General features: G+C 41.3%; 2 protein-coding genes across 2 annotated transcripts in view; both read left to right on the top strand.

The window, feature by feature from the left end:
• Positions 1–9,782: 9,782 nt before the first annotated feature.
• Positions 9,783–23,195, top strand: part of LOC311141437 (NLR family CARD domain-containing protein 3-like) — a 58,583-nt gene continuing 45,170 nt past the window's right edge. Inside the window, exon 1 of the mRNA XM_084176767.1 lies at positions 9,783–9,907. Coding sequence (XP_084032893.1) covers positions 9,825–9,907 — 83 coding nt within the window. The 5' untranslated portion in view covers positions 9,783–9,824. The remainder of the gene's footprint in view (positions 9,908–23,195) is intronic.
• The window catches only part of LOC311098827 (NACHT, LRR and PYD domains-containing protein 12-like), a 33,992-nt gene continuing 28,731 nt past the window's right edge, over positions 17,935–23,195 (top strand). The window contains exons 1-2 of the mRNA XM_084139396.1: positions 17,935–18,711; positions 19,554–19,832. Coding sequence (XP_083995522.1) covers positions 19,570–19,832 — 263 coding nt within the window. The 5' untranslated portion in view covers positions 17,935–18,711; positions 19,554–19,569. The remainder of the gene's footprint in view (positions 18,712–19,553; positions 19,833–23,195) is intronic.

Here is a 23,195-nt window from a genome sequence, read left to right as displayed (position 1 = left end):
TCCATCAGTCTTCCAATCTTTTGTAGATGAGATTTTCCGGGACATGCAGGCGCAGGGAGTAGTGGTGTACATAGATGATATTCTAGTATACAGTTCTACTCGGGCCGAGCATGTAGCCCTGGTGCGCAGGGTATTGAGGAGATTGTTGGAGCATGACCTGTATGTCAAAGCCGAGAAATGTCTGTTCTTTCAGGAGTCAGTCTCCTTTTTGGGTTATCAGTTGTCTGCGTCAGGGGTGAGAATAGAGGTTGACCGTGTGTCTGCCGTGCGTAATTGGCAAACCCCAACTACGGTTAAAGAGGTGCAGCGGTTCTTGGGTTTTGCAAATTACTACCGGAGGTTTATCCGGGGTTTTGGACAGGTGGCAGCTCCCATAACGTCTCTTCTTAAGGGGGGTCCTGTGCGCTTGCGGTGGTCGGCTGAGGCGGACAGGGCTTTTGGGAGACTGAAGGACCTGTTTACCTCGGCTCCAGTGCTGGCGCACCCGGATCCCACTTTACCCTTCCAAGTAGAGGTAGACGCGTCTGAGGCCGGTATCGGGGCAGTTCTTTCACAACGGTCCGGCACACCACCTAAACTCCGCCCCTGTGCTTTTTATTCTAAAAAGCTCAGTCCGGCGGAGCGGAATTATGACGTAGGGGACAGGGAGCTGTTAGCCGTAGTACAGGCCCTAAAGGTGTGGAGGCATTGGCTTGAGGGGGCTCAACACCCTTTCCTCATTCTGACTGACCACCGTAACCTGGAATACATTCGGGCAGCTAGGAGACTGAATCCTCGCCAGGCTCGATGGACTATGTTTCTCGCCCGGTTTGTGTTCAAGATCACTTACATCCCTGGGTCCCAGAACGGGAAGGCAGATGCACTGTCTCGGCGGTATGACACGGAGGAGAGGTGCGTGGAACCCACTCCCATACTACCGGAGTCTTGTCTGGTTGCACCGGTGGTATGGGAGGTCGATGCGGAGATCGAGCGGGCATTACGCACCGACCCTAGCCCTCCACAGTGTCCGGTGGGTCGGACGTACGTCCCGCTCGAGGTCCGGGATCGGCTGATCTATTGGGCTCACACGTCACCCTCCTCTGGACATCCAGGTATTGGCCGGACAGTGCACTGCCTTAGTACAAAGTACTGGTGGCCAACGTTAGCCAGGGATGTGAGGATTTATGTCTCCTCCTGCTCAGTGTGTGCCCAGTGTAAGGCGCCCAGACACTTGCCCAGGGGTAAATTACAACCCCTACCCGTTCCACAACGACCCTGGTCTCACCTCTCGGTGGATTTTGTTACCGACCTTCCCTACTCACAAGGGAATACCACCATCCTGGTCGTTGTGGATCGGTTCTCGAAGGCCTGTCGTCTCCTTCCCATGCCGGGTCTTCCTACTGCCCTACAGACCGCTGAGGCTCTATTTACTCACGTCTTCCGGCATTACGGGGTACCCGAGGATATAGTGTCTGATCGAGGCCCCCAGTTTACCTCCAGAGTCTGGAGAGCCTTTATGGAACGGTTGGGGGTTTCGGTGAGCCTTACCTCGGGTTACCACCCGGAGAGTAATGGGCAGGTCGAACGAGTCAACCAGGATGTGGGTAGGTTTCTGAGGTCATATTGTCAGGGCCGGCCGGAGGAGTGGGCGAGATATGTGCCCTGGGCCGAGATGGCACAGAACTCTCTCCGCCACTCCTCCACTAAACTAACCCCTTTCCAGTGTGTGTTAGGGTACCAGCCGGTTCTGGCACCTTGGCATGAGAGCCAGATCGAGGCCCCTGCTGTGGATGAGTGGGTGCGGCGCTCGGAGGAGACGTGGAACGCTGCACACGTCCATCTGCAGCGTGCCATCCGTCGACAGAAGACGAGCGCCGACCTCCACCGCAGTGAGGGGCCAGTGTACGCACCTGGAGATCGAGTCTGGCTCTCAACCAGAAACCTGCCCCTCCGCCTGCCCTGCCGGAAGCTGGGTCGGCGGTTTGTGGGGCCTTTTAAAGTCCTGAGGAGATTGAACGAGGTGTGTTACCGGTTACAACTGCCCATTGATTACAAGAATATTAACCCCTCGTTCCGTGTCTCTCCTCAGGCCGGTGGTAGCTGGTCCACTCCAGGACTTTGAGATAGAAGAGACTCCTCCGCCCCCGTTGGACATCGAGGGGGCTCCGGCGTACACTGTTCGGACCATCCTGGATTCGAGACGACGGATGGGGGGTCTCCAATATCTCGTGGAGTGGGAGGGGTACGGCCCGGAGGAGCGGTGCTGGGTGCCGAGGAGGGACATTCTGGACCCGTCCCTTCTGACCGAATTCCATCGTGGTCATCCTACGCGCCCTGCTCCGCGTCCTCCTGGTCGTCCCCGAGGCCGGGGGCGGCGCACGGCTGGAGCCGCGCGTCAAGGGGGGGTACTGTGACGGTTTCGGCCGAGGCGGCCCCTCCTCCTTGTTCGGGCAGGTTTCGGCGGTCGTCGTCTCCGGAGTACTAGCTGCCACCGTTCTATGTTTCATGTTTGATTGGTTTTGTCTGTTTGTCACACCTGTTTTGTGTTATGTCTCATTAAGCACCCTATTTAGTTCCTTGTTGTGAGTTTAGGTGTTGTGTGTATTGTTCCCGTTGTCGTGTTGTTGCGCTACCCGTTTCGGTGCGCTATTTGTAGCTTTCCTCCTTGTATGTTTAGGAGAGGATTTTCGCACCTGTTTGTGCGCTCGTTTGTTTACGCCTGTGTGCGCTTTTCTCGCCTCCGGGCTGTTTGGATTGTATTTTTGTGTGCTCTACTAAAAGTCTTTGTTGGACTTAACTTCTGCGTCCTGCGCCTGATTCCACACCACACCAATCTACAGCAACACTTGACACATATTCCCCCAAATGCTTCTGGAAGAAAAGAAAAGACCAAACAGTATCTTTTACATTTACATTTTAGTCATTTAGCAGACGCTCTTATCCAGAGCGACTTACAGTTAGTGAATAATTGTTTTTTTTTTTTTTTTTTTTTTGTATGCACTCACTAACGTACAGTTAGTGAGTGCATACATCATTTTTTTTGCATACATCATTTTTTATACTGGCCCCCCATGGGAATCGAACCCACAACCCTGGCGTTGCAAACGCCATGCTCTATCAACTGAGCTACATCCCTGCCGGCCATTCCCTCCCCTACCCTGGACGACACTGGGCCAATTGTGCGCCGCCCATGAGTCTCCCGGTCGCGGCCGGCTGCGACAGAGCCTGGATTCGAACCAGGATCTCTAGTGGCACAGTTAGCACTGCGATGCAGTGCCTTTGACGATGCAGTGCCTTAAACATCAATATCAACTAAGAATATAACAATTATATGTAAATGATGTATGAATCACATTATCCTATTCCCCCCTTTGATTCATAAAATCATACTAAAATCACACTAATATTGAAAAAAAAAAATGAAAAATGATCAAATAATCAAAAAGGATATTTATCATCAATACTCCATCCAGTCCCACTTCTCCATCTTCATCCAGATCAGGTACAGTCAACAACGGCATCTGAGCGTTGTCTCCAGGCATCACAACTCCAACCTATCTCAATATCATAGCTTTCTCAAAGGTCAGTAACAAATTACAAACATCACACACAGTGCTATCAAAACTGCCATTAAAATCTAATCCATCACTGCTCCTACTGGGCCTAACTGATCTTGCAACCAAGACTTCGCTGACCATCCAGCTCCTTCAGATCTACTAAACGCATCCCTTATATTGTTCAATGCATCTATAACTATCTGGAATCAAAGTATAGGTAATATTATCAATATGATCTGCCAAAAATGTTACACCATACCATGGAAAAAGTCCCCCCTTCTCTCTTCGACTTATCCTCCAATGATAGGCTTCAAGACTATGAAATGTAGCCATGTCCCTTTTCACCCTATTTCCAAACCTAGATTCAGATTTATCTGTGTCCGGTGCTACCCCTCTTTTAATGGTAGAAACCTCATATGGAAGCTTCAACGTTGACATTAACAACATCCTATCCATCCATAGGGTAAGAATATATACGCTTTATCACCACAAACCCTCCAAATATCTCTAAAATTCCCAATAGTCACATTGTCAGGCAAAAGTTAATCTTTCACCATCAATGTCCTGCTCTTCTTACTAACTGGAACATAAAAAGTAACATTATATTTCTCATTACTACCCTTAAGGTCATGCTTACCCAAAGTCATCATATAATCATCACAATCTGATATTCCCATAAACATACCCCTTACATCATATGTTTTATTAGAACAAAAACAACTATTAGCCCTCACTGGTTTCACCTCCAATGCTTCAGGGTTCGCTGTTACCTGATTTTCTTTCCCATCTAACAAATTCACATAAGTTAATTCACTTAACCCAATAACACCTAAACCTAGGCTTAAACAAATGTTTTGACAACGACATTATTTTATCTGATACTGATTGTTGCTGATACAATAGCCATGACAAAGCATAAGACTGACACATACTCGATAGAGGTTGCGCGACCGTCTCACCACGTGTCTGGTGCTGGAATTCTCAACAGACATGAACCCTCAAGATTCCTCACTGATCTTACAGAATGAGCTAGCTGCTGGAACCAAAGAGTCCTACCTGCCCATCCATCTTTAATTTTCACAACAGAAGAATCAAACCCATACCTTCCATTTAGTTTCTCTCTTCCCTAACGAGCGGTACTGATCAGATACCTCTCCTTGTCTGTCATTAAAATCAAAGACCTCATCCTGTACCTCCATGATAGTATCCTTCACTATTTCAGATGATCTATATTCTTTTCTACCACTATCTGCTCTCCTATTTTAATCCTATCCTTACTATCATTGACAGCACTCTCTATCCGTACCATAAACCCCTGAGTCCTTCTTGCTACCCCCTTTAATTTCAGAAAAGTTGTTGTCGGTGTCGGTGTCATACTTCCTACATTTGTTATTGCCGTCGCATCATTAATCCCTTCCAAAGTTACCATTAAAGTAGTTGATTTAGTTGATGTATTAACACCCTTAACTACTTCTAGTGGGAAAGTTACCAATATCCTCTGTGTATTATTTACTGTTGGAGTGGCTACTGTAATATACTTCTCCTGAACTCCTTTGGTGACTGTGGAAGCTTCAACAGACTTAAACTCTTCCATTATAAGCATCACTTTACGAATTACATAGCCTTTTAACCAATAATTCTTAACCGGAACCAATTTTAATGCTTGCACTAGATAAGTACACATATATTCTCCCTGATCTTTCTCTGTAACATTACGCAAAATAAATGAACAATCACTCATAACCCTCTTCCACTTCATATCGTTGTACAAACTATACTTCCTTTGACTAGGTACAACAGCTTCTACTCCTGGTCCTGATAACAATACTTATTCTCCCTAATTATCTCTCCATGTGGGAGGAACGTCCCCATCCTAACCCTAATAACAGTCTTTTTCCCCCTAAAATTGGTGCTGGAGCTTTTGGTTCCCTTATAATCAAATGCGATATATTTATGGCTTTAATTAACTATCAATGTTGAAAGAGTTAAATTGCTTCTCACTGTTGTTTTAATATACTGAAGTGTTAATGTCATTATTGTTACTTCATCTAGTTTCCCCAAAGCTTTGAACTCTTTACTTGTACTTCCATCCATCACCACTAGTGTCACTACATTCACTCTCTCTTCCTACTAACTAACATTGAAACTTAGCTTACTGTCTTAGAGTTCCTTCAACCCTAGTTCTCCTAAGTTTTTTAATCTAATATTTTCTCCTAACTTTTAAAAACATTTTCCCACTGATTTATTCACAAAATCCCTTTACCACCAATTTTTAGAATATGTGATTGGGAAGTCCCCACCTGCTTCTGACTTCTTTACACACAGACTTGGCAAACGACTAAACATCTTTTAGCCTAGTCTGAAATTTCCTTCCCCTCTTGGTGTGGGAATGTAACCCAGAATAACTCACCCCTTTTAACTTTATTTTTCAGACAGATTGTCTAATAGGCAGTCTAATAGATTCCCAAAAACCCTACTATTTTCAAATCTTCTACCAGACAGTTGTCTAGTGTACATCTTATTGTACAGTTCAATTTACACAATGCATCTCTTTCCAACAATGCAATAGGTATATGTTCTAATATTAGTATGTCTATTTTAATTTCTCTTTGATTTTTTATAGCAGAGCTCAATTGGTTCCTTAAGAGTAATTAACTATTTTACTACCTCAAATCCCTATCCTAATTAGTTAATTTTACATAGTGAGATGTTTAACCTCTTTAGGCTCAACACAGATAAAAGTTTTTCCACTATTCACCATCACTTCTCATAGTCCTCTGTTTTTACTTCAATTGTTGGATATTTTCCCTTCTTCTCTAATCGATGCTATCAGCTGACACCCCCCTTCGTATCTTCTAGGCACTCTAGAATCCTTGAAGGGTTCACCTAGAGAACAGGTGATCTTCACTTGCTCCTTTATCTTCCTCAGAAATGTCCTCTGTTGTTTCCTCCTGGCCCATTGCACTCACAGGTAAAGTAACAAACCTGTCCACAATTATAACACTCTTCTGAAAGTTGCTGGAAGTGTGGCTGAAATCTTCCTCCTCCTTCTAAGCCTTCTCGTCCTCTTCCTCTCCAATTATGTGTCTGTCCAGAAACTGTCTGTGGATATGAAACAACTGGTACCCCCAATGGTGGCTGGTACAATTGCATTTTACCTTGTTCAGTTGAAGCTGTAGCAGTGATTGTTGGTTTGGTTCACTCTGATTCTTCATAACCAAAGCTTCTCTTCTCCTTCTTCTTCTCCACCAGTTGTAAGTTGTATTTTTTTTTTTTTTAATCAATCAATAAAAATATTAATATTAAAACAATTTAATTAAAAATTTTATTCAAAACATATTTTTTATTAAAATAAAAAAATCAATTAAAAAATCAATTAAAAATTATGAATAATTAAAACCAATTTCTTATTTCTATATCCTATCTTACCAATTTATCAATTAGTGGCTATCTTACCACAACCCATCAGGAAAGTAAATGCAAGTAGTCAACTTCACAGCAATCCTAAAAACAAAGCCCTCTAACCCTACAATCACTACAATACCCATAAACCCCCTTGCTCTATAAGCACCTAATTATCTTAATTTTACAGAATAATGTCAGTCCTCGATTCCCAACACAACCCTAATCAACCCAAGTGATGCACAGAGACTCCAAAATGCAAATTTTATTCAAATGATCAGTCTGTTGCCAAGCCTCTGTGAAATTGTCATAACATCAAATATCCTGTAGGGGAAGATTTTGTAAACAGAACCAGCCTGATATGACTCGATCCTCTGTCGCGTCACACCTTGTCACGTCAGCACCTCCCCTCTTTCTCCTCTCCCTCCTCTCGTCCTATCGTTCCTCTCATATGACAAAAGAACAGAGACACAGAAAAAGATTTTAGTAGTTTATGCAATCACTGAGTTACTTCTAGCCTTCAATATTCTTTCGTTCACATTCGCTCTAAGAATCAACTCAGGAATAAATATAGATAGCTCAATAACATTTATATTTTATTTTAATCCGTGATTTTATTTTATTTATTTTAATTAGTCAACATATATCCCTCTCATTTATCAATTCAATAGGTCACAAAACCAGTTTCATCTTTAACCAACAGCCGCTTTAACAACTAGAAGATTTAATTCATTTTCAAATCTTTTCTCTTTGTTCCCTCTCGCCTGTTTCTCTGTCTCCCCCTGCAGCACAATCCAACAGAAGTATGACCAATTTACCCAAAATCCCCCTTGTTGTAGTTTTAGTAAACAACGTGTTGTAGTTTAGTACCGTAAAATCAAACGTGTCATAATCTTGTGCCATAAACTCAAACGCATGTGCAGTACATTCATCACCACAATTTCACCGTGGAAGGGAAATTATTAGTTCTCCCCACAACCCAAATAGACAGTTAACAGTCCTGCTGTAACTCCGTTTTCTCCTCATAGTCAAACAACATTTAACAGAGCTTACAGAGCATAGAACCGAAATTCTACACACACAAACATAATTTAAGAGGCTTTATTCCATCGCAGTGGACCTCTAAGGTCACATGTTAGCATGCAGCATATTAGCATTAGCATTTAGCATTAGCCTGTATGCACCATGTAGCATGAAAACAATGTACCCGACATTGCGCCTTAAATTACTTATTCCTTTATCCTAACTTTAGGCTGCCGTGAGTTCTGGATATTTTATGAGAGGTTACTTCAGACAAATGCTTCGTCAACCACCAGCTCAGCGGTAACATCAATAAAATGTATATTCCAAAACCCGAGTTCCCAGAACACACCTGAAACCCCTAACGCGTTACCAGGATTTATGGCCCACCCTATGGTCGCCTCGTTTGTTCCGAGGGCTTATCAAATCCTGCAATGTCCTAACTTGTCTACATATCTTGGCCCCCGATTGTTCTTGAGTTCCTATTCAAGCAACACATCTCTATAACCAATCTATAGGCTATCCCCCCTTTTGCGCTGTTTACTAGTGCAAAACATTTTATAATGATTAGCCAGACCCCCAGTTCTCAGCAATAACGCAACACAAAGCACATTTCGGTTCTAATGGTACATCTCTCCAGGGCACACTCAAATAGCATCCAAAGTAACAAACTTCCAAAGCGGTGAGGAAAAAACTCACCCTTATCTGGCCATGACTTCAGAAGGAGTTAGCTTGGCGGCAATGAATGGAACAAAGAGATGCAGTCCTTCCCTTTTCGTGACACCATTTGTAGTATCGAGTAAATGCTGGCAATTATTGCTGATAAACAAAGGAGTCCGCTCATACTGAACCTGGATCATAAGTTTTATTCATATCACAAGCTTTCAGCATAAGTTTACAGACCTGCAGTGTCTGGAGAAACAGTGTCCCAAAATAATCTGTCTGTTTCTAACCCCCTCTGCCTCCAGCATATACTTATAAACAATGCAAAAATATGGGTTGCTCCCTCTGCTGTCCAATCACCTGTCTCCCCTGGGGCGTCACCCTACAAATGGCTACTTTTGAACTAAAATAAACATTCCCTCTTTGTTCCTCTAGAATAGTCATAATCTTAATGCACTACATATTCAAAATGTAACGAGTACTTTTGGGTGTCAGGAGAAAATGTATGGAGTAAAAAGTACATTATTTTCTTTAGGAATGTAGTGAAGTAAAAGTAGTCAAAAATATGAATAGTAAAGTAAAGTACAGATACCCCAAAAAACGACTTAAGTAGTACTTTAAAGTATTTTTACTTAAGTACTTTACACCACTGTGTAATTTTAGTATAGTGCATGGAAGTAAAACACTCAAATCTAACAGTCCATTTCACCGGGACAGCTACGTGACAGTTCAATCATACAAAATGGCGCTAACTGGGCGTAGGCAAGTCAAATTCAAAAACATGTTGTTCATATATTCGTATATTGTGGTTATTTTACAATTTGAGTATTTTTTTATGTATCATAGTTCGTCATAAATCGTCTTTCAGAATATCGGAAAAATTGTGGTTTTCAAAATTACAATGAGCTCCTGCTTCCTGTGTAATTTGGGATGAAACCACTGAACATACTTTTCTTAACATTGATATTATGAACTGAATTCAGTAATAGCATAATAATAGCAGACCTGTTGAACAAAGCAACACACTAGAATGTTAGTAAATATTTTATTTCTAAGAGATAATGAATAAAAGAGAACAATTGACATTCAATAATTAGTTGTCAGTGTGTTAACCACAACCAACATGCTGGATCTCTGTTTAGGGGTCAGTGCACAAAAATGAGTCTCTCTGGGGAGAGAGAGGAGGGGGGCCCTGCCTCTAAAATGAATCTCTCTGGGGAGAGAGAGGAGGGGGGCCCTGCCTCTAAAATGAGTCTCTCTGGGGAACATGACACCAAATCTAAGAGGTGAGATGACAATTTTTGTTTAAGAATTTATTTGAAGAGTTTATGTCCAAAACGCTATAGCCACCATTTCTTCGCATTTGTGTTTTTCCATCAGAAATGAAGGTATATACAGTGCCTTCAGAAAGTATTCACACCCCTTGACTTTTTCCACATTTTGATGTGTTAAAGCCTGAATTAAAAATGGATACAATTCAGATTTTTAATATTATTATTATTATTATTATTATTATTATTATTATTATTATTATTGTTATTATTATTGTTATTATTATTATTATCATTTATTTTTATTGGTCACTGGTCTACACACAATACCTCATAATGTCAACGTGGAGTTATGTTTTACGAAGTCTTTACAAATGAATTAAAAATGAAAAGCTTGAATCAGTAAGTATTCAACCCCTTTGTTATGGCAAGTCTGAAAAGATTCAGGATTAGAAATGCGCTTAACAAGTCACATAATAAGCAGTAGGAGTGCGTGGGTCAAATCACTGGGGAAGCCAAGCCAGAAAAAGCCATATTACAATCTATGTGTTGTGATAATTGCGTTGTTTGCTCTATAACCTGTTAGTTCATATGCACTAAACAACTATTGATTTAGAACCACGGAGAGTTAAAGCAAGTCACAAAGAAAACAGGAGCTGCCTCCACTATTCCAGCACCATTTCAACTTCAACATTTCAACATTATTAAGTCACCAATGCTTAGTCTAATACAGTGACAACTAAAAGATACCAAAAACAATTTAGTCCAATCAATGTAAGCTAAATATGATGTGGCTGGCCATGGGTCTGATTTCTGTGAAACACCAATGACATCCTCCTCTTTCATGTTGACGATGTCGTGGAAATTCAACACAGGGACACTCAAAGTCAAACTTAAATGAATCATTGTTTATTAACCGGAGAGGTTGCACCCAACTCAGTACACATTTTCTGGGCGTTCTGCCAATTGGTCTGAGGGTCACAGTCACCTGCATGAACCAAAACAGAGTGAGAGAAGAGATAGCAATCTCTTCAGCAACACAATTCCAGCACAACAAAACGGTCTTATCACTCTGTCATACAGTACACACTTTTATTTGTTGTTGTCCTAGGCTACCTGGCTAAAAAGCTTGCTTGGTAGCCTAACTTCCATTCATGGGCAACGTTAGCTAGTTAACATTAGCCGTCTACATCTAGCTACATATTGAACTTCCATCCTCTCAGGCCAGGGGCACAACAATGTATGAATTAATGGTTAGTTCAGAATCAGCGTTATAATCATTAGCCATCCCTATCTCCATCCATGGCAAATTTAGGAAAAGGTTGATTTTAGCTAGCTGGCTAGCTAGCCACTGGAGGACAACAACACAATGAGATGCTACCATTTAAGTTATTTTTTTCAATGACGTCTGCTCTCAATGCTATTTGATAGGAGTGAAGCCAAATCCAAACTGGCTTCCCTTGATACTTTTTTTGGGGACCATTCACAGTTGAGCTCACTCAGTTTAGCGCAATGCTGATTGGCTGTAATTGTATCTTTTTTTTAATCAAGGGAGGCCAAATGCTCGCTGGCTTCACTTGCATTCAATGCTACAGGCGGCAACAATGTCATACTCATTTGGACCAGACAGCATCAGATAGATGGCCTACACATAGAGAGACAGAGGGGCGCTGTTTCACTCGCTCGGATGCTTTATCTGGTGAGATACATCCAGCCTCTGAAGGAAAATGATGAAACACAGAGAGACGGAAAATAAATAGTTTTAGAGAGGCTGTAACACAACAACATGTGAAATAAGTCAAGGGGTATGAATACTTTATGAAGGCACTGGTACCTGTTTAGAACTGTCTCCTGAGTGGCGCAGTGGTCTAAGGCACTGCATCGCAGTGCTAGCTGTGCTACTAGAGATCCTGGTTCGAATCCAGGCTCTGTCGCAGCCGGCCGCGACCGGGAGACTCATGGGCAGCGCACAATTGGCCCAGCGTTGTCCAGGGTAGGGGAGGGAATGGCCGGCAGGGATGTAGCTCAGTTGATAGAGCATGGCGTTTGCAACGCCAGGGTTGTGGGTTCAATTCCCCCGGGGGACCAGTATGAAAAAAATATATATATATGTATTCACTAACTGTAAGTCGCTCTGGATAAGAGCGTCTGCTAAATGACTAAAAAAAAAAAATAAAAAAAAAATGAAAAAAAAAAAAAAAAAAATGAAAAACAAAAAAAAAAAAAAAACAAAAAAAAAAACTGGCTTCAGCTTTCTAGGGTTGAAAAAAAAAAGAATCCTCATCAATCTACACACAGTACCCCATAATGACAAAACAAAAAATTACATTTACATAAGTATTCAGACCCTTTACTCAGTACTTTGTTGAAGTACCTTTGGCAGCGATTACAGCCTCAAGTCGTCTTGGGTATGAAGCTACAAGCTTGGCATACCTGTATTTGGTTAGTTTCTCCCATTCTTCTCTGCAAATCCTCTCAAGCTCTGTCAGGTTTGATGAGGAGCGTCGCTGTAAGCTATTTTCAGGTCTCTCCGGAGATGTTAGATCGGGTTAAAGTCCGGGCTCTGACTGGGCAACTCAAGGACATTCAGAGACTTGTCCCGAAGCCACTTCTGCGTTGTCTTGGCTGTGTGCTTAGAGTCATTGTCCTATTGGAAGGTGAACATTCGCCCCAGTCTGAGGTCCTGAGCGTTCTGGAGCAGGTTTTCATCAAGGATCTCTCTGTACTCTGCTTTGCTCCGTTCATCTTTCCCTCGATCCTGACTAGTCTCCCAGTCTCTGCCGCTGAAAAATATCCCCACTGCATGATGCTGCCACCACCATGCTTCACCGTAGGGATGGTGCCAGGTTACCTCCAGACGTGACGCTTGGCATTCAGGCCAAAGAGTTCAATCTTGGTTTCATCAGACCAGAGAATCTTGTTTCTCATGGTCTGAGAGTCCTTTAGGTGCCTTTTGGCAAACTGCAAGCAGGCTGTCATGTGCCTTTTACTGAGGAGTGGCTTCTGTCTGGCCACTCAACCATAAAGGCCTGATTGGTGGAGTGCTGCAGAGATGGTTGTCCTTCTGGAAGGTTCTACCACCTCCACAGAGGAACTCTGGAGCTCTGTCAGAGTGACCATCGGGTTCTTGGTCACCTCCCTGACCAAGGCCCTTCTCCACCGATTGCTCAGTTTGGCCGGGCGGCCAGCTCTAGGAAGAGTCTTGGTGGTTCCAAAATACTTCCATTTAAGAATGATGGAGGTCACTGTGTTCTTGGGGAACTTCAATGCTGCAGAATTGTTTAGGTACCCTTCCCCAGATCTGTTTTGGTACCCCCCCCCCCCCCCCCACCTTCTACCACTGCCACCATATATATAGACCACCTGATAGAACCCAGGTCTTATCTCTCTATCAGTACTAACCACTACTACTGCCACTATATATATAGACCACCTGATAGAACCCAGGTCTTATCTCTCTATAAGTACTAACCACTACTACTGCCACTATATATATAGACCACCTGATAGAACCCAGGTCTTATCTCTCTATCACCCACAAAAAAAAAATAATAATAATAATAATAATTGTAAAGTGGTTTTCCCACTGGTTATCATAAGGTGAATGCACCAATTTGTAAGTCGCTCTGGATAAGAGCGTCTGCTAAATGACGTAAATGTAAATGTAAATGTTTAAACAGATATGAATCAGGAAACTAAGACTTGGTTTAAACAGATCTGAATCAGGAAACTAAGACTTGGTTTAAACAGATCTGAATCAGGAAACTAAGAGTTGGTTTAAACAGATCTGAATCAGGAAACTAAGACTTGGTTTAAACAGATCTGAATCAGGAAACTAAGAGTTGGTTTAAACAGATCTGAAACAGGAAACTAAGAGTTGGTTTAAACAGATCTGAATCAGGAAACTAAGAGTTGGTTTAAACAGATCTGAATCAGGAAACTAAGAGTTGGTTTAAACAGATCTGAATCAGGAAACTAAGAGTTGGTTTAAACAGATCTGAATCAGGAAACTAAAAGTTGGTTTAAACAGATCTGAATCAGGAAACTGATAGGACCACATATCAGACCTGGGTTCAAATATTATTTGTTTTCTATCAAACACTTTGAGCATTTGATTACATTTTGAGTGTTTGCACTTTTGGGATTATTCCATTGGTTTCATTGTGCCAGGCAAGCTCAAAAAAGCCCAGCTAAGGCATTTGTAAGAAAACAAATCCTATTTGAACCCAGGTCTACATTATACACACCCATGTGTGAGTAAACTACAGAGACGAACAGACAATCCAAGGTTCCAGTGAAAAGATGTACAGTGAGGGAAAAAAGTATTTGATCCCCTGCTGATTTTGTACGTTTGCCCACTGAAAAAGAAATGATCAGTCTATAATTTTAATGGTAGGTTTATTTGAACAGTGAGAGACAGAATAACAACAAAAAAATCCAGAAAAACGCATGTCAAAAATGTTATAAATTGATTTGCAAACGTACAAAATCAGCAAGGGATCAAATACTTGTTTCCCTCACTGTACATAGTGTTTGCTGTTGAATGTTTATTACATGTCTACATACCTTTAGTACATAGTGGGGTTGAGTTGCTTTGTTGAGCTCAGTTCATTGTTACAGCACCTTTAGTACATAGTGGGGTTGAGTTGCTTTGTTGAGCTCAGTTCATTGTTAAAGCACATTTAGTACATAGTGGGGTTGAGTTGCTTTGTTGAGCTTAGTTCATTGTTAAAGCACCTTTAGTACATAGTGGGGTTGAGTTGCTTTGTTGAGCTCAGTTCATTGTTAAAGCACCTTTAGTACATAGTGGGGTTGAGTTGCTTTGTTGAGCTCAGTTCATTGTTAAAGCACCTTTAGTACATAGTGGGGTTGAGTTGCTTTGTTGAGCTCAGTTCATTGTTAAAGCACCTTTAGTACATAGTGGGGTTGAGTTGCTTTGTTGAGCTCAGTTCATTGTTAAAGCACCTTTAGTACATAGTGGGGTTGAGTTGCTTTGTTGAGCTCAGTTCATTGTTAAAGCACCTTTAGTACATAGTGGGGTTGAGTTGCTTTGTTGAGCTCAGTTCACTGTTAGAGCGCTTGTTGTTTTCATACTTTCTCCTCTGTGCCAAAGAGATAAAGCTGTGATATCAGCGTTTAGGAAAAAAGCCAACATTTTAAAAACCTTTTAAATGTTTATTTTGTTTTATTTTAGTGTAGTGTCAACTCCTAGCTTGTCATTGTCAAGCCAAACATGACAATTCCATAAAGAGTTGGCAAGAAAGCAAGAACAGACTGGCCATCAGGCTAGTCAACTCCTTCAGACAAAGTTAATTCATAAACAACAACAGGTTTCTTGATGAAGGAAAATGGGGATATGTTTAGGATCCAACAAATTATAATTATGTTAATGAATGAATGAGCATTACTGTTTTAAATCTTTGTGATACGCCAAATACAACTACTGTATTGTCTACTAGGATTCTGAAATGTAAATGGTGTTTTGTCTCTGCTGTTCTTCTACTGTATAGCCTGGTTGTTAGTGTTGTGTTATTAAATGATTTTAACAATGCTAGTGACTTGGATCTTGTACGTGTGCCCTTTCTGTTTAAAGAAGACTTTGCAGCTTTTTGGTTAAAATTCATTTAAATAAAAACCTTTGAAAGAATATTTCATTCATCCAATCCAAACTGGCCTGATTGACACAGCTGCAACACTGATGTTAACCACAGGGTGGGGCTGTAATGCAGAGGAACTGTTGTGAGACAGTTGTGGTATCACAAACAGGGCCCCGTGTAGCTCTGTTGGTAGAGCATGGCGTTTGCAACGCCAGGGTTGTGGGTTTGATTCCCACGGGGGGCCACTATGAAAAAAAATGTATGCACTCACTAACTGTAAGTCGCTCTGGAGAAGAGCGTCTACTAAAGTGTGTGTGTGTGTGTGTGTGTGTGTGTGTGTGTGTGTGTGTGTGTGTGTGTGTGTGTGTGTGTGTGTGTGTGTGTGTGTGTGTGTGTGTGTGTGTGTGTGTGTGTGTGTGTGTGTGTGTGTGTGTGTGTGTGTGTGTGTGTGTGTGTGTGTGTGTGTGTGTGTGTGTGTGTGTGTGTGTGTGTGTGTGTGTGACATTCCACTCTAGACTTTACATTGTTTACAATGCTGACAGATGGATCTATAATGAGGTACATAATACATATCTAGCTGAACCAACCGCAGATGGGTCTATAATGAGGTACAGAATACATATCTAGCTGAACCAACCGCAGATGGATCTATAATGAGTACAGAATACATATCTAGCTGAACCAACCGCAGATGGATCTATAATGAGGTACAGAATAAATATCTAGCTGAACCAACCGCAGATGGATCTATAATGAGGTACAGAATATATATCTAGTTGAAGCAACCACAGATGGATCTATAATGAGGTACAGAATACATATCTAGCTGAACCAACCACAGATGGATCTATAATGAGGTACAGAATACATATCTAGTTGAACCAACCACAGATGGATCTATAATCAGGTACAGAATACATATCTAGCTGAACCAACCATAGAACCAATGAAAGCTCTTGTGTGTCGATATCTTCACTAGTTGTTCCTGGCATCAAACCTGTAAACAATCAGGATCAATTGAACTTCAGATACCCACCTGGATACCCTTCTGCTGGAAACTAGGCAACAAGATACACACACAAACACTAAATATTTCAACAGAAATCAAGGGGTACATTTAAATGTGGTAATGGCAAAACAAGGTCTGAAAAGTGGTTTCTAACAATAAAAAGTAAGGAACAAGTTGTTTTTATCACATTGAATATTAACTTTGTAGTAGAGTGGAGTTGCTTGTTAAAAATCATACAGATCACTATTCATCCAAACAACATCCAGTCCTTGCCACAGTGCTGCTGCTTGGAGCTGGGTTGGGTTAGGGATAGAGTTGGGTTAGGTTTAGGGTTGGGTTAGGGTTAGGGATAGAGTTGGGTTAGGGTTAGGGATAGGGTTGGGTTACGGTTAGGGATAGGGTTGGGTTGGGTTAGGGTTAGGGATAGAGTTGGGTTAGGGTTAGGGATAGAGTTGGGTTAGGGTTAGGGATAGGGTTGGGTTAGGGTTAGGGATAGAGTTGGGTTAGGGTTAGGGATAGAGTTGGGTTAGGGTTAGGGTTAGGGATTGAGTTGGGTTAGGGATTGAGTTGGGTTAGGGTTAGGGATAGAGTTGGGTTAGGGATTGAGTTGGGTTAGGGGGGTGGAGAGAGATCCTACCAGGGATTATTTATGTATGATGTTGGTAGAATGTATAAATTGGGATAGTAGTAAGGATCCTACAAGGGATTATTTATGTATGATGGTAGAATGTATACATTGGGATAGTAGTAAGGATCCTACCAGGGATTATTTATGTATGATGTTGGTAGAATGTATACATTGGGATAGTAGTAAGGATCCTACCAGGGATTATTTATGTATGATGTTGGTAGAATGTATACATTGGGATAGTAGTAAGGATCCTACCAGGGATTATTTATGTATGATGTTGGTAGAATGTATACATTGGGATAGTAGTAAGGATCCTACAGGGATTATTTATGTATGATGTTGGTAGAATGTATACATTGGGATAGTAGTAAGGATCCTACCAGGGATTATTTATGTATGATGTTGGTAGAATGTATACATTGGGATAGTAGTAAGGATCCTACCAGGGATTATTCATGTATGATGTTGGTAGAATGTATACATTGGGATAGTAGTAAGGATCCTACCAGGGATTATTTATGTATGATGTTGGTAGAATGTATACATTGGGATAGTAGTAAGGATCCTACCAGGGATTATTTATGTATGATGTTGGTAGAATGTATTAATTGGAATGGTAGTAAGGATCCTACCAGGGATTATGTATGTATGATGTTGGTAGAATGTATTCATTGGGATAGTAGTAAGGATCCTACCAGGGATTATTTATGTATGATGTTGGTAGAATGTATAAATTGGGATAGTAGTAAGGATCCTACCAGGGATTCTTTATGTATGATGTTGGTAGAATGTATACATTGGGATAGTAGTAAGGATCCTACCAGGGATTATTTATGTATGATGTTGGTAGAATGTATACATTGGGATAGTAGTAAGGATCCTACCAGGGATTATTTATGTATGATGTTGGTAGAATGTATACATTGGGATAGTAGTAAGGATCCTACCAGGGATTATTTATGTATGATGTTGGTAGAATGTATACATTGGGATAGTAGTAAGAGGCCGGTGGGTAAATGACTAAGATTCAAGCCTCCCGTCAGTTAGGGAGATTTGTTTCTTTATTGTGTGTTTAGTTGTACCTTTACCTTCCTGTAGTTGGTCATTTGGAAGGATTCTGTTTGGAGGAATTGTCTAATATCACTCCTAATGTGTTCTCACAAGGGAGGTATTGAACGGGGGTGTCAATTTTGACCGCTACCTTTTTGAGAAAAAAAGTATTACTTGTTAAACAATCTCTTTCTCTGAGTGAGTATATTAGTATTAATTCATTTAATTTAATAATTTAGGACCCTATTGTATACTTCAAAGTTAGAGATATGTTGAAACTGGATCCGTCATAATGATTCAACATTTTATAGTATGCCATAGCCTTTACTGGCCAAAGGTTAAACTACTGTTCTGTTAATGATATACTATGGTGTTGAGTCACTGGACTTTGACCAGATATTATTGCATCCAAAGATCAACTGTACCTAGAACACAGATACAGAGCCACTTGTCATCAGGAAGGTGCTCTCTCAGCACAACGGAAAATATCTCAATGACTTGACATGTTCTGGTTGTGAATACAGGCTACAAGGTAAGACTCTTCCAAGGGATTATTGTAAAGTGTGTAGGGAAATTAAATATATGGTGTTATTATAGTATAGAGAATGACAGTAAAACACTCAGATCTAACAGTCCATTTCACCTGGGACAGGTACGTGACAGTTCAATCATACAAAATGCCGCTAACTGGGCGTAGGCAAGTCAGATTCAAAAACATATTGTTCATATCTCGTATTATAGGATTCGTATATTCGATTCGTTATATTTTATAATTTGTAAAAATGTTATGTATCATAGTTCTGAATCATCTTTCAGAATATCAGAACATTTGTTGTTTTCTAAATTACAATGAGCTCCTACTTCCTGTGTAATTTGGTATGAAACCTGAACGTACTTTTCTTAACATTGATATTATGAATTAAATTCAATAATATCATAAAAATATCAGATCTGTTGAACAAAGCAACACACTAGAATGAGTGGAATTATTACAAGAGAAAGTGAGACATTATTATCATTTTTATTTTATTTTATTTTAGTTTTAGTTTTAGATCAGCTTTAATATTTCATATTGTAACTTCCATCAATCCCCCATTATTATTATTATTATTATTATTATTATTATTATTATTATTATTATTATTATTATTATTATTATTATTATTATTATTAGTTCCACTACATGGAGAAAAGGTGAAAAATATCAGTCATGACTACATGTTGATGTGATTGCATTAAATCTCCTGAACGTTTGGACGTATCTGTTAGTAAATATTTTATTTCTAAGAGATAATGAATAAAATAGAACAATTGACCTTCAAGAATTAGTTGTCACTGTGTTCACCACAACCAACATGCTGCATCTCTGTTTAGGGGTCAGTGGTCTAAAATGAGTCTCTCTGGGGAGAGAGAGGAGGGGGTCCCTGCCTCTAAAATTAGTCTCTCTGGGGAGAGAGAGGAGGGGGTCCCTGCCTCTAAAATGAATATCTCTGGGGAGAGAGAGGAGGGGGGCCCTGCCTCTAAAATGAGTCTCTCTTGGGAGAGAGAGGAGGGGGTCCCTGCCTCTAAAATGAGTCTGTCTGGGGAGAGAGAGGAGGGGGTCCCTCGCTCTAAAATGAATTTCTCTTGGGAACATGACACCAAAGCTAAGAGGTGAGATGACAATGTACTTTAAGAATTTATAAAGAGTTTATTTCTAAAACGTTATATCCACAATTTTTTCACGTTTGTTATTTTACATCAGAAATGATTGCTTATGGGTACCTTCATGTGTCTGTCAAATATTGTTGTTCTAAGATTATAATTAATAGATTTTTGTGTATTAATTTTTGTCTTGCAAAATGCTATATAGCTGGAATGAAATGTTTGTATCCTGTATATTTGACTGTGATATGTGGATGTCTCACTAGCACACACACACACACACAAACACACACACACGCACCCACCCCCACATCTTTACCAGCATACACACACATCTTTACCAGCATACACACACGCATCTATAGACGTTTTGCATGACACAATCATTTATCCTACTCGTAGTTATTGTCTAATATGATGTCATGCAGAACCTTATTGTTTTTACTAATTCTGATCATTGTTACAAGCGGAATTTGGACAATACTACCGTCAAATCAACACACTCTTCACTCCTGTTTTAACCAAAAAGGTTCTATCACTTACTTAATATATGGAACCACTAAAAGTTCTATATAGAAACCTTTTATAGGGTTCTTTGATCAGAACTGCTGGGGATTTGGAAAGCCATAGTCAGTCAATCAAAAATAGAATAATGCTCTTATGATAAATATGTATCTTTAATTTAGTCTGTGGATACTATGTGACTAGAAAGGCTAAAAATGCATGTATGACATCACAGTGCAATTGCAAAAAATATGGCAGGTGGAAATCAAAAGAGGATGTTTTACGGAGATAGGTGGGCGGGGCTGAGAGTAGCAGAGGGGTGGGATTAAAAAAGATAATGATCGGTAATAGTCATTACTGTAAACAATATAATTAAAATGCCATTTAGCAGACGCTTTTATCCAAAGCAACTTACAGTCATGCGTGCATACATTTTTTACGTATAACCCACTACCCTGGCATTTTACTAATGTAAGCCACTGTAAAGACTTTGTTCAGTTTATTGTGTTGCACTGCTCACGTCCGCGTTCTGGAACTGTCCGCGTCCACGTACGGTTTGGCGCCAAGGATATTGTCCAGTTAGGAGAAGAGTTGGCTGAGGTGATCTTGGGGAATAACGAAGGAGTTCGTTACAGTGTTGAGACACCGAAGTTTATTGTTCAATTTGCTTTTTGCGTTACGGTCAGGGACAGTATGAGTGTAGCCAGATCCTTTTCACTCGCTATTCTTATTATTAACAAGGTTACGGCTACTTGGTGAGCGTTAACCCTGTAGGTTTACCTCAGGTAACTGATTATTAACAAGGTTCCAACGCCCGGAAATCTGCCCCTTTTATTCTCTGTACCCAACGCACTAGAAGACCAGTTCTTAAAGCCTTTAGCCGTATCCTTATTCTATTCCTCCTCTGTTCCTCTGGTGATGTAGAGGTTAACCCAGGCCCTGTAGCCCCAAGTATCACTCCTACTCCCCAGGCGCTATCACTTGTTGACTTCTGTAACCGTAAAAGCCTTGGTTTCTTGCATGTTAACATCAGAAGCCTCCTCCCTAGGTTTGAGTTATTCACTGCGTTAGCACACTCCGCCAACCCTGATGTTCTAGCAGTGTCTGAATCCTTAGCTTAGGAAGGCCACCAAAAATGCAGAAATGTCCATCCCCAACGACAACATTTTCCGTCTAGATAGAACTGCCAAAGGGGGCGGAGTTGCAACCTACTGCTCTATCATACAAAGCAACTCAACCCCACTATGTGCTAAAGGTGCTCTAACAATGAACTGAGCTCAACAAAGCAACTCAACCCCACTATGTACTAAAGGTGCTCTAACAATTAACTGAGCTCAACAAAGCAACTCAACCCCACTATGTACTAAAGGTGCTTTAACAATGAACTGAGCTCAACAAGATAGAACTGCCAAAGGGGGTGGAGTTGCAATCTACTGTAGAGATAGCTTGCAGAGCTCTATCATACTATCCAGGTCTGTGCCCAAACAGTTTGAGCTTCTACTTCTAAAAATCCACCTTTCCAGAAATAAGTCTCTCACTGTTGCCGCTTGCTACAGACCCCCCTCAGCCCCCAGCTGTGCCCTGGACACCATATGTGAATTGATTGCCCCCCATCTATCCTCAGAGTTCGTACTGCTTGGTGACCTAAACTGGGATATGCTTAACACCCCGGCCGTCCTACAATCTAAACTAGATGCCCTCAATCTCACAATTATCAATGAACCTACCAGGTACAACCTTAAATCCGTAAACATGGGCACCCTCATAGATATCATCCTGACTAATTTACCCTCTAAATACACCTCCGCTGTCTTCAACCAGGATCTCAGCGATCACTGCCTTATTGCCTGCGTCCGTAATGGGTCCACGGTCAAACGACCACCCCTCCCCTAAAACACTTTAGCGAGCAGGCCTTTCTAATTGACCTGGCCCGGGTATCCTGTATGGATATTGACATCATGCCGTCAGTAGAGGATGCCTAGTTGTTCTTTCAAAGTGCTTTCCTCTCTATCTTAAATAAGCATGCCCCATTCAAAAAATTCAGAACTAAGAACAGATATAGCCCCTGGTTCACCCCAGACTTGACTGCCATTGACCAGCACTAAAACATCCTGTGGCGTACTGCATTAGCATCGAACAGCCCCCGCGATATGCAATCAGTTAGGAAAGCAAAGGCTAGCTTTTTCAAAGAGAAATGTGCATCCTGTAGCACTAACTCCAAAAAGTTTTGGGACACTGTAAAGTCCATGGAGAATAAGAGCACCTCCTCCCAGCTGCCCACTGCACTGAATTTCAACAAGCATTTTGCTATGGCTAGCCATGCTTTTCATCTGGCTACCCCTACCCCAGCCACCAGCTCTGCACCCTCCGCTGCAACTTGCCCATGCCACCCCCGCTTCTCCTTCACCCAAATACAGACAGCTGATATTCTGAAAGAGCTGCAAAATCTATACCCCTACAAATCAGCTGGGCTAGACAATCTGGACCCTTTCTTTCTAAAGATAGCCGCTGAAATTGTTGCAACACCTATTACTAGCCTGTTCAACCTCTCTTTCATATCGTCTGAGATCCCCAGAGATTAGAAAGCTGCCGCGGTCATCCCCCTCTTCAAAGGGTGTGACACTCTAGATCCAAACAGTTACAGACCTATATCCATCCTGCCCTGCCTTTCGAAAGTATTTGAAAGCCAAGTTAACAAACAGATCACCGACCATTTCGAATCCCACCGTACCTTCTCCGCTATGCAATCTGGTTTCTGAGCTGGTCATGGGTGCACCTCAGCCACGCTCAAGGTCCTAAACGATATTATAACCGCGATCGATAATAGACAGTACTGTGCAGCTGTCTTCATCGACCTGGCCAAGGCTT

This window comes from Coregonus lavaretus (genome assembly GCF_964263955.1).
Source record: "Coregonus lavaretus genome assembly, chromosome: 2".
Classification (NCBI taxonomy): domain Eukaryota; kingdom Metazoa; phylum Chordata; class Actinopteri; order Salmoniformes; family Salmonidae; genus Coregonus; species Coregonus lavaretus.
This window is presented reverse-complemented; position numbering and strand designations above follow the sequence as displayed.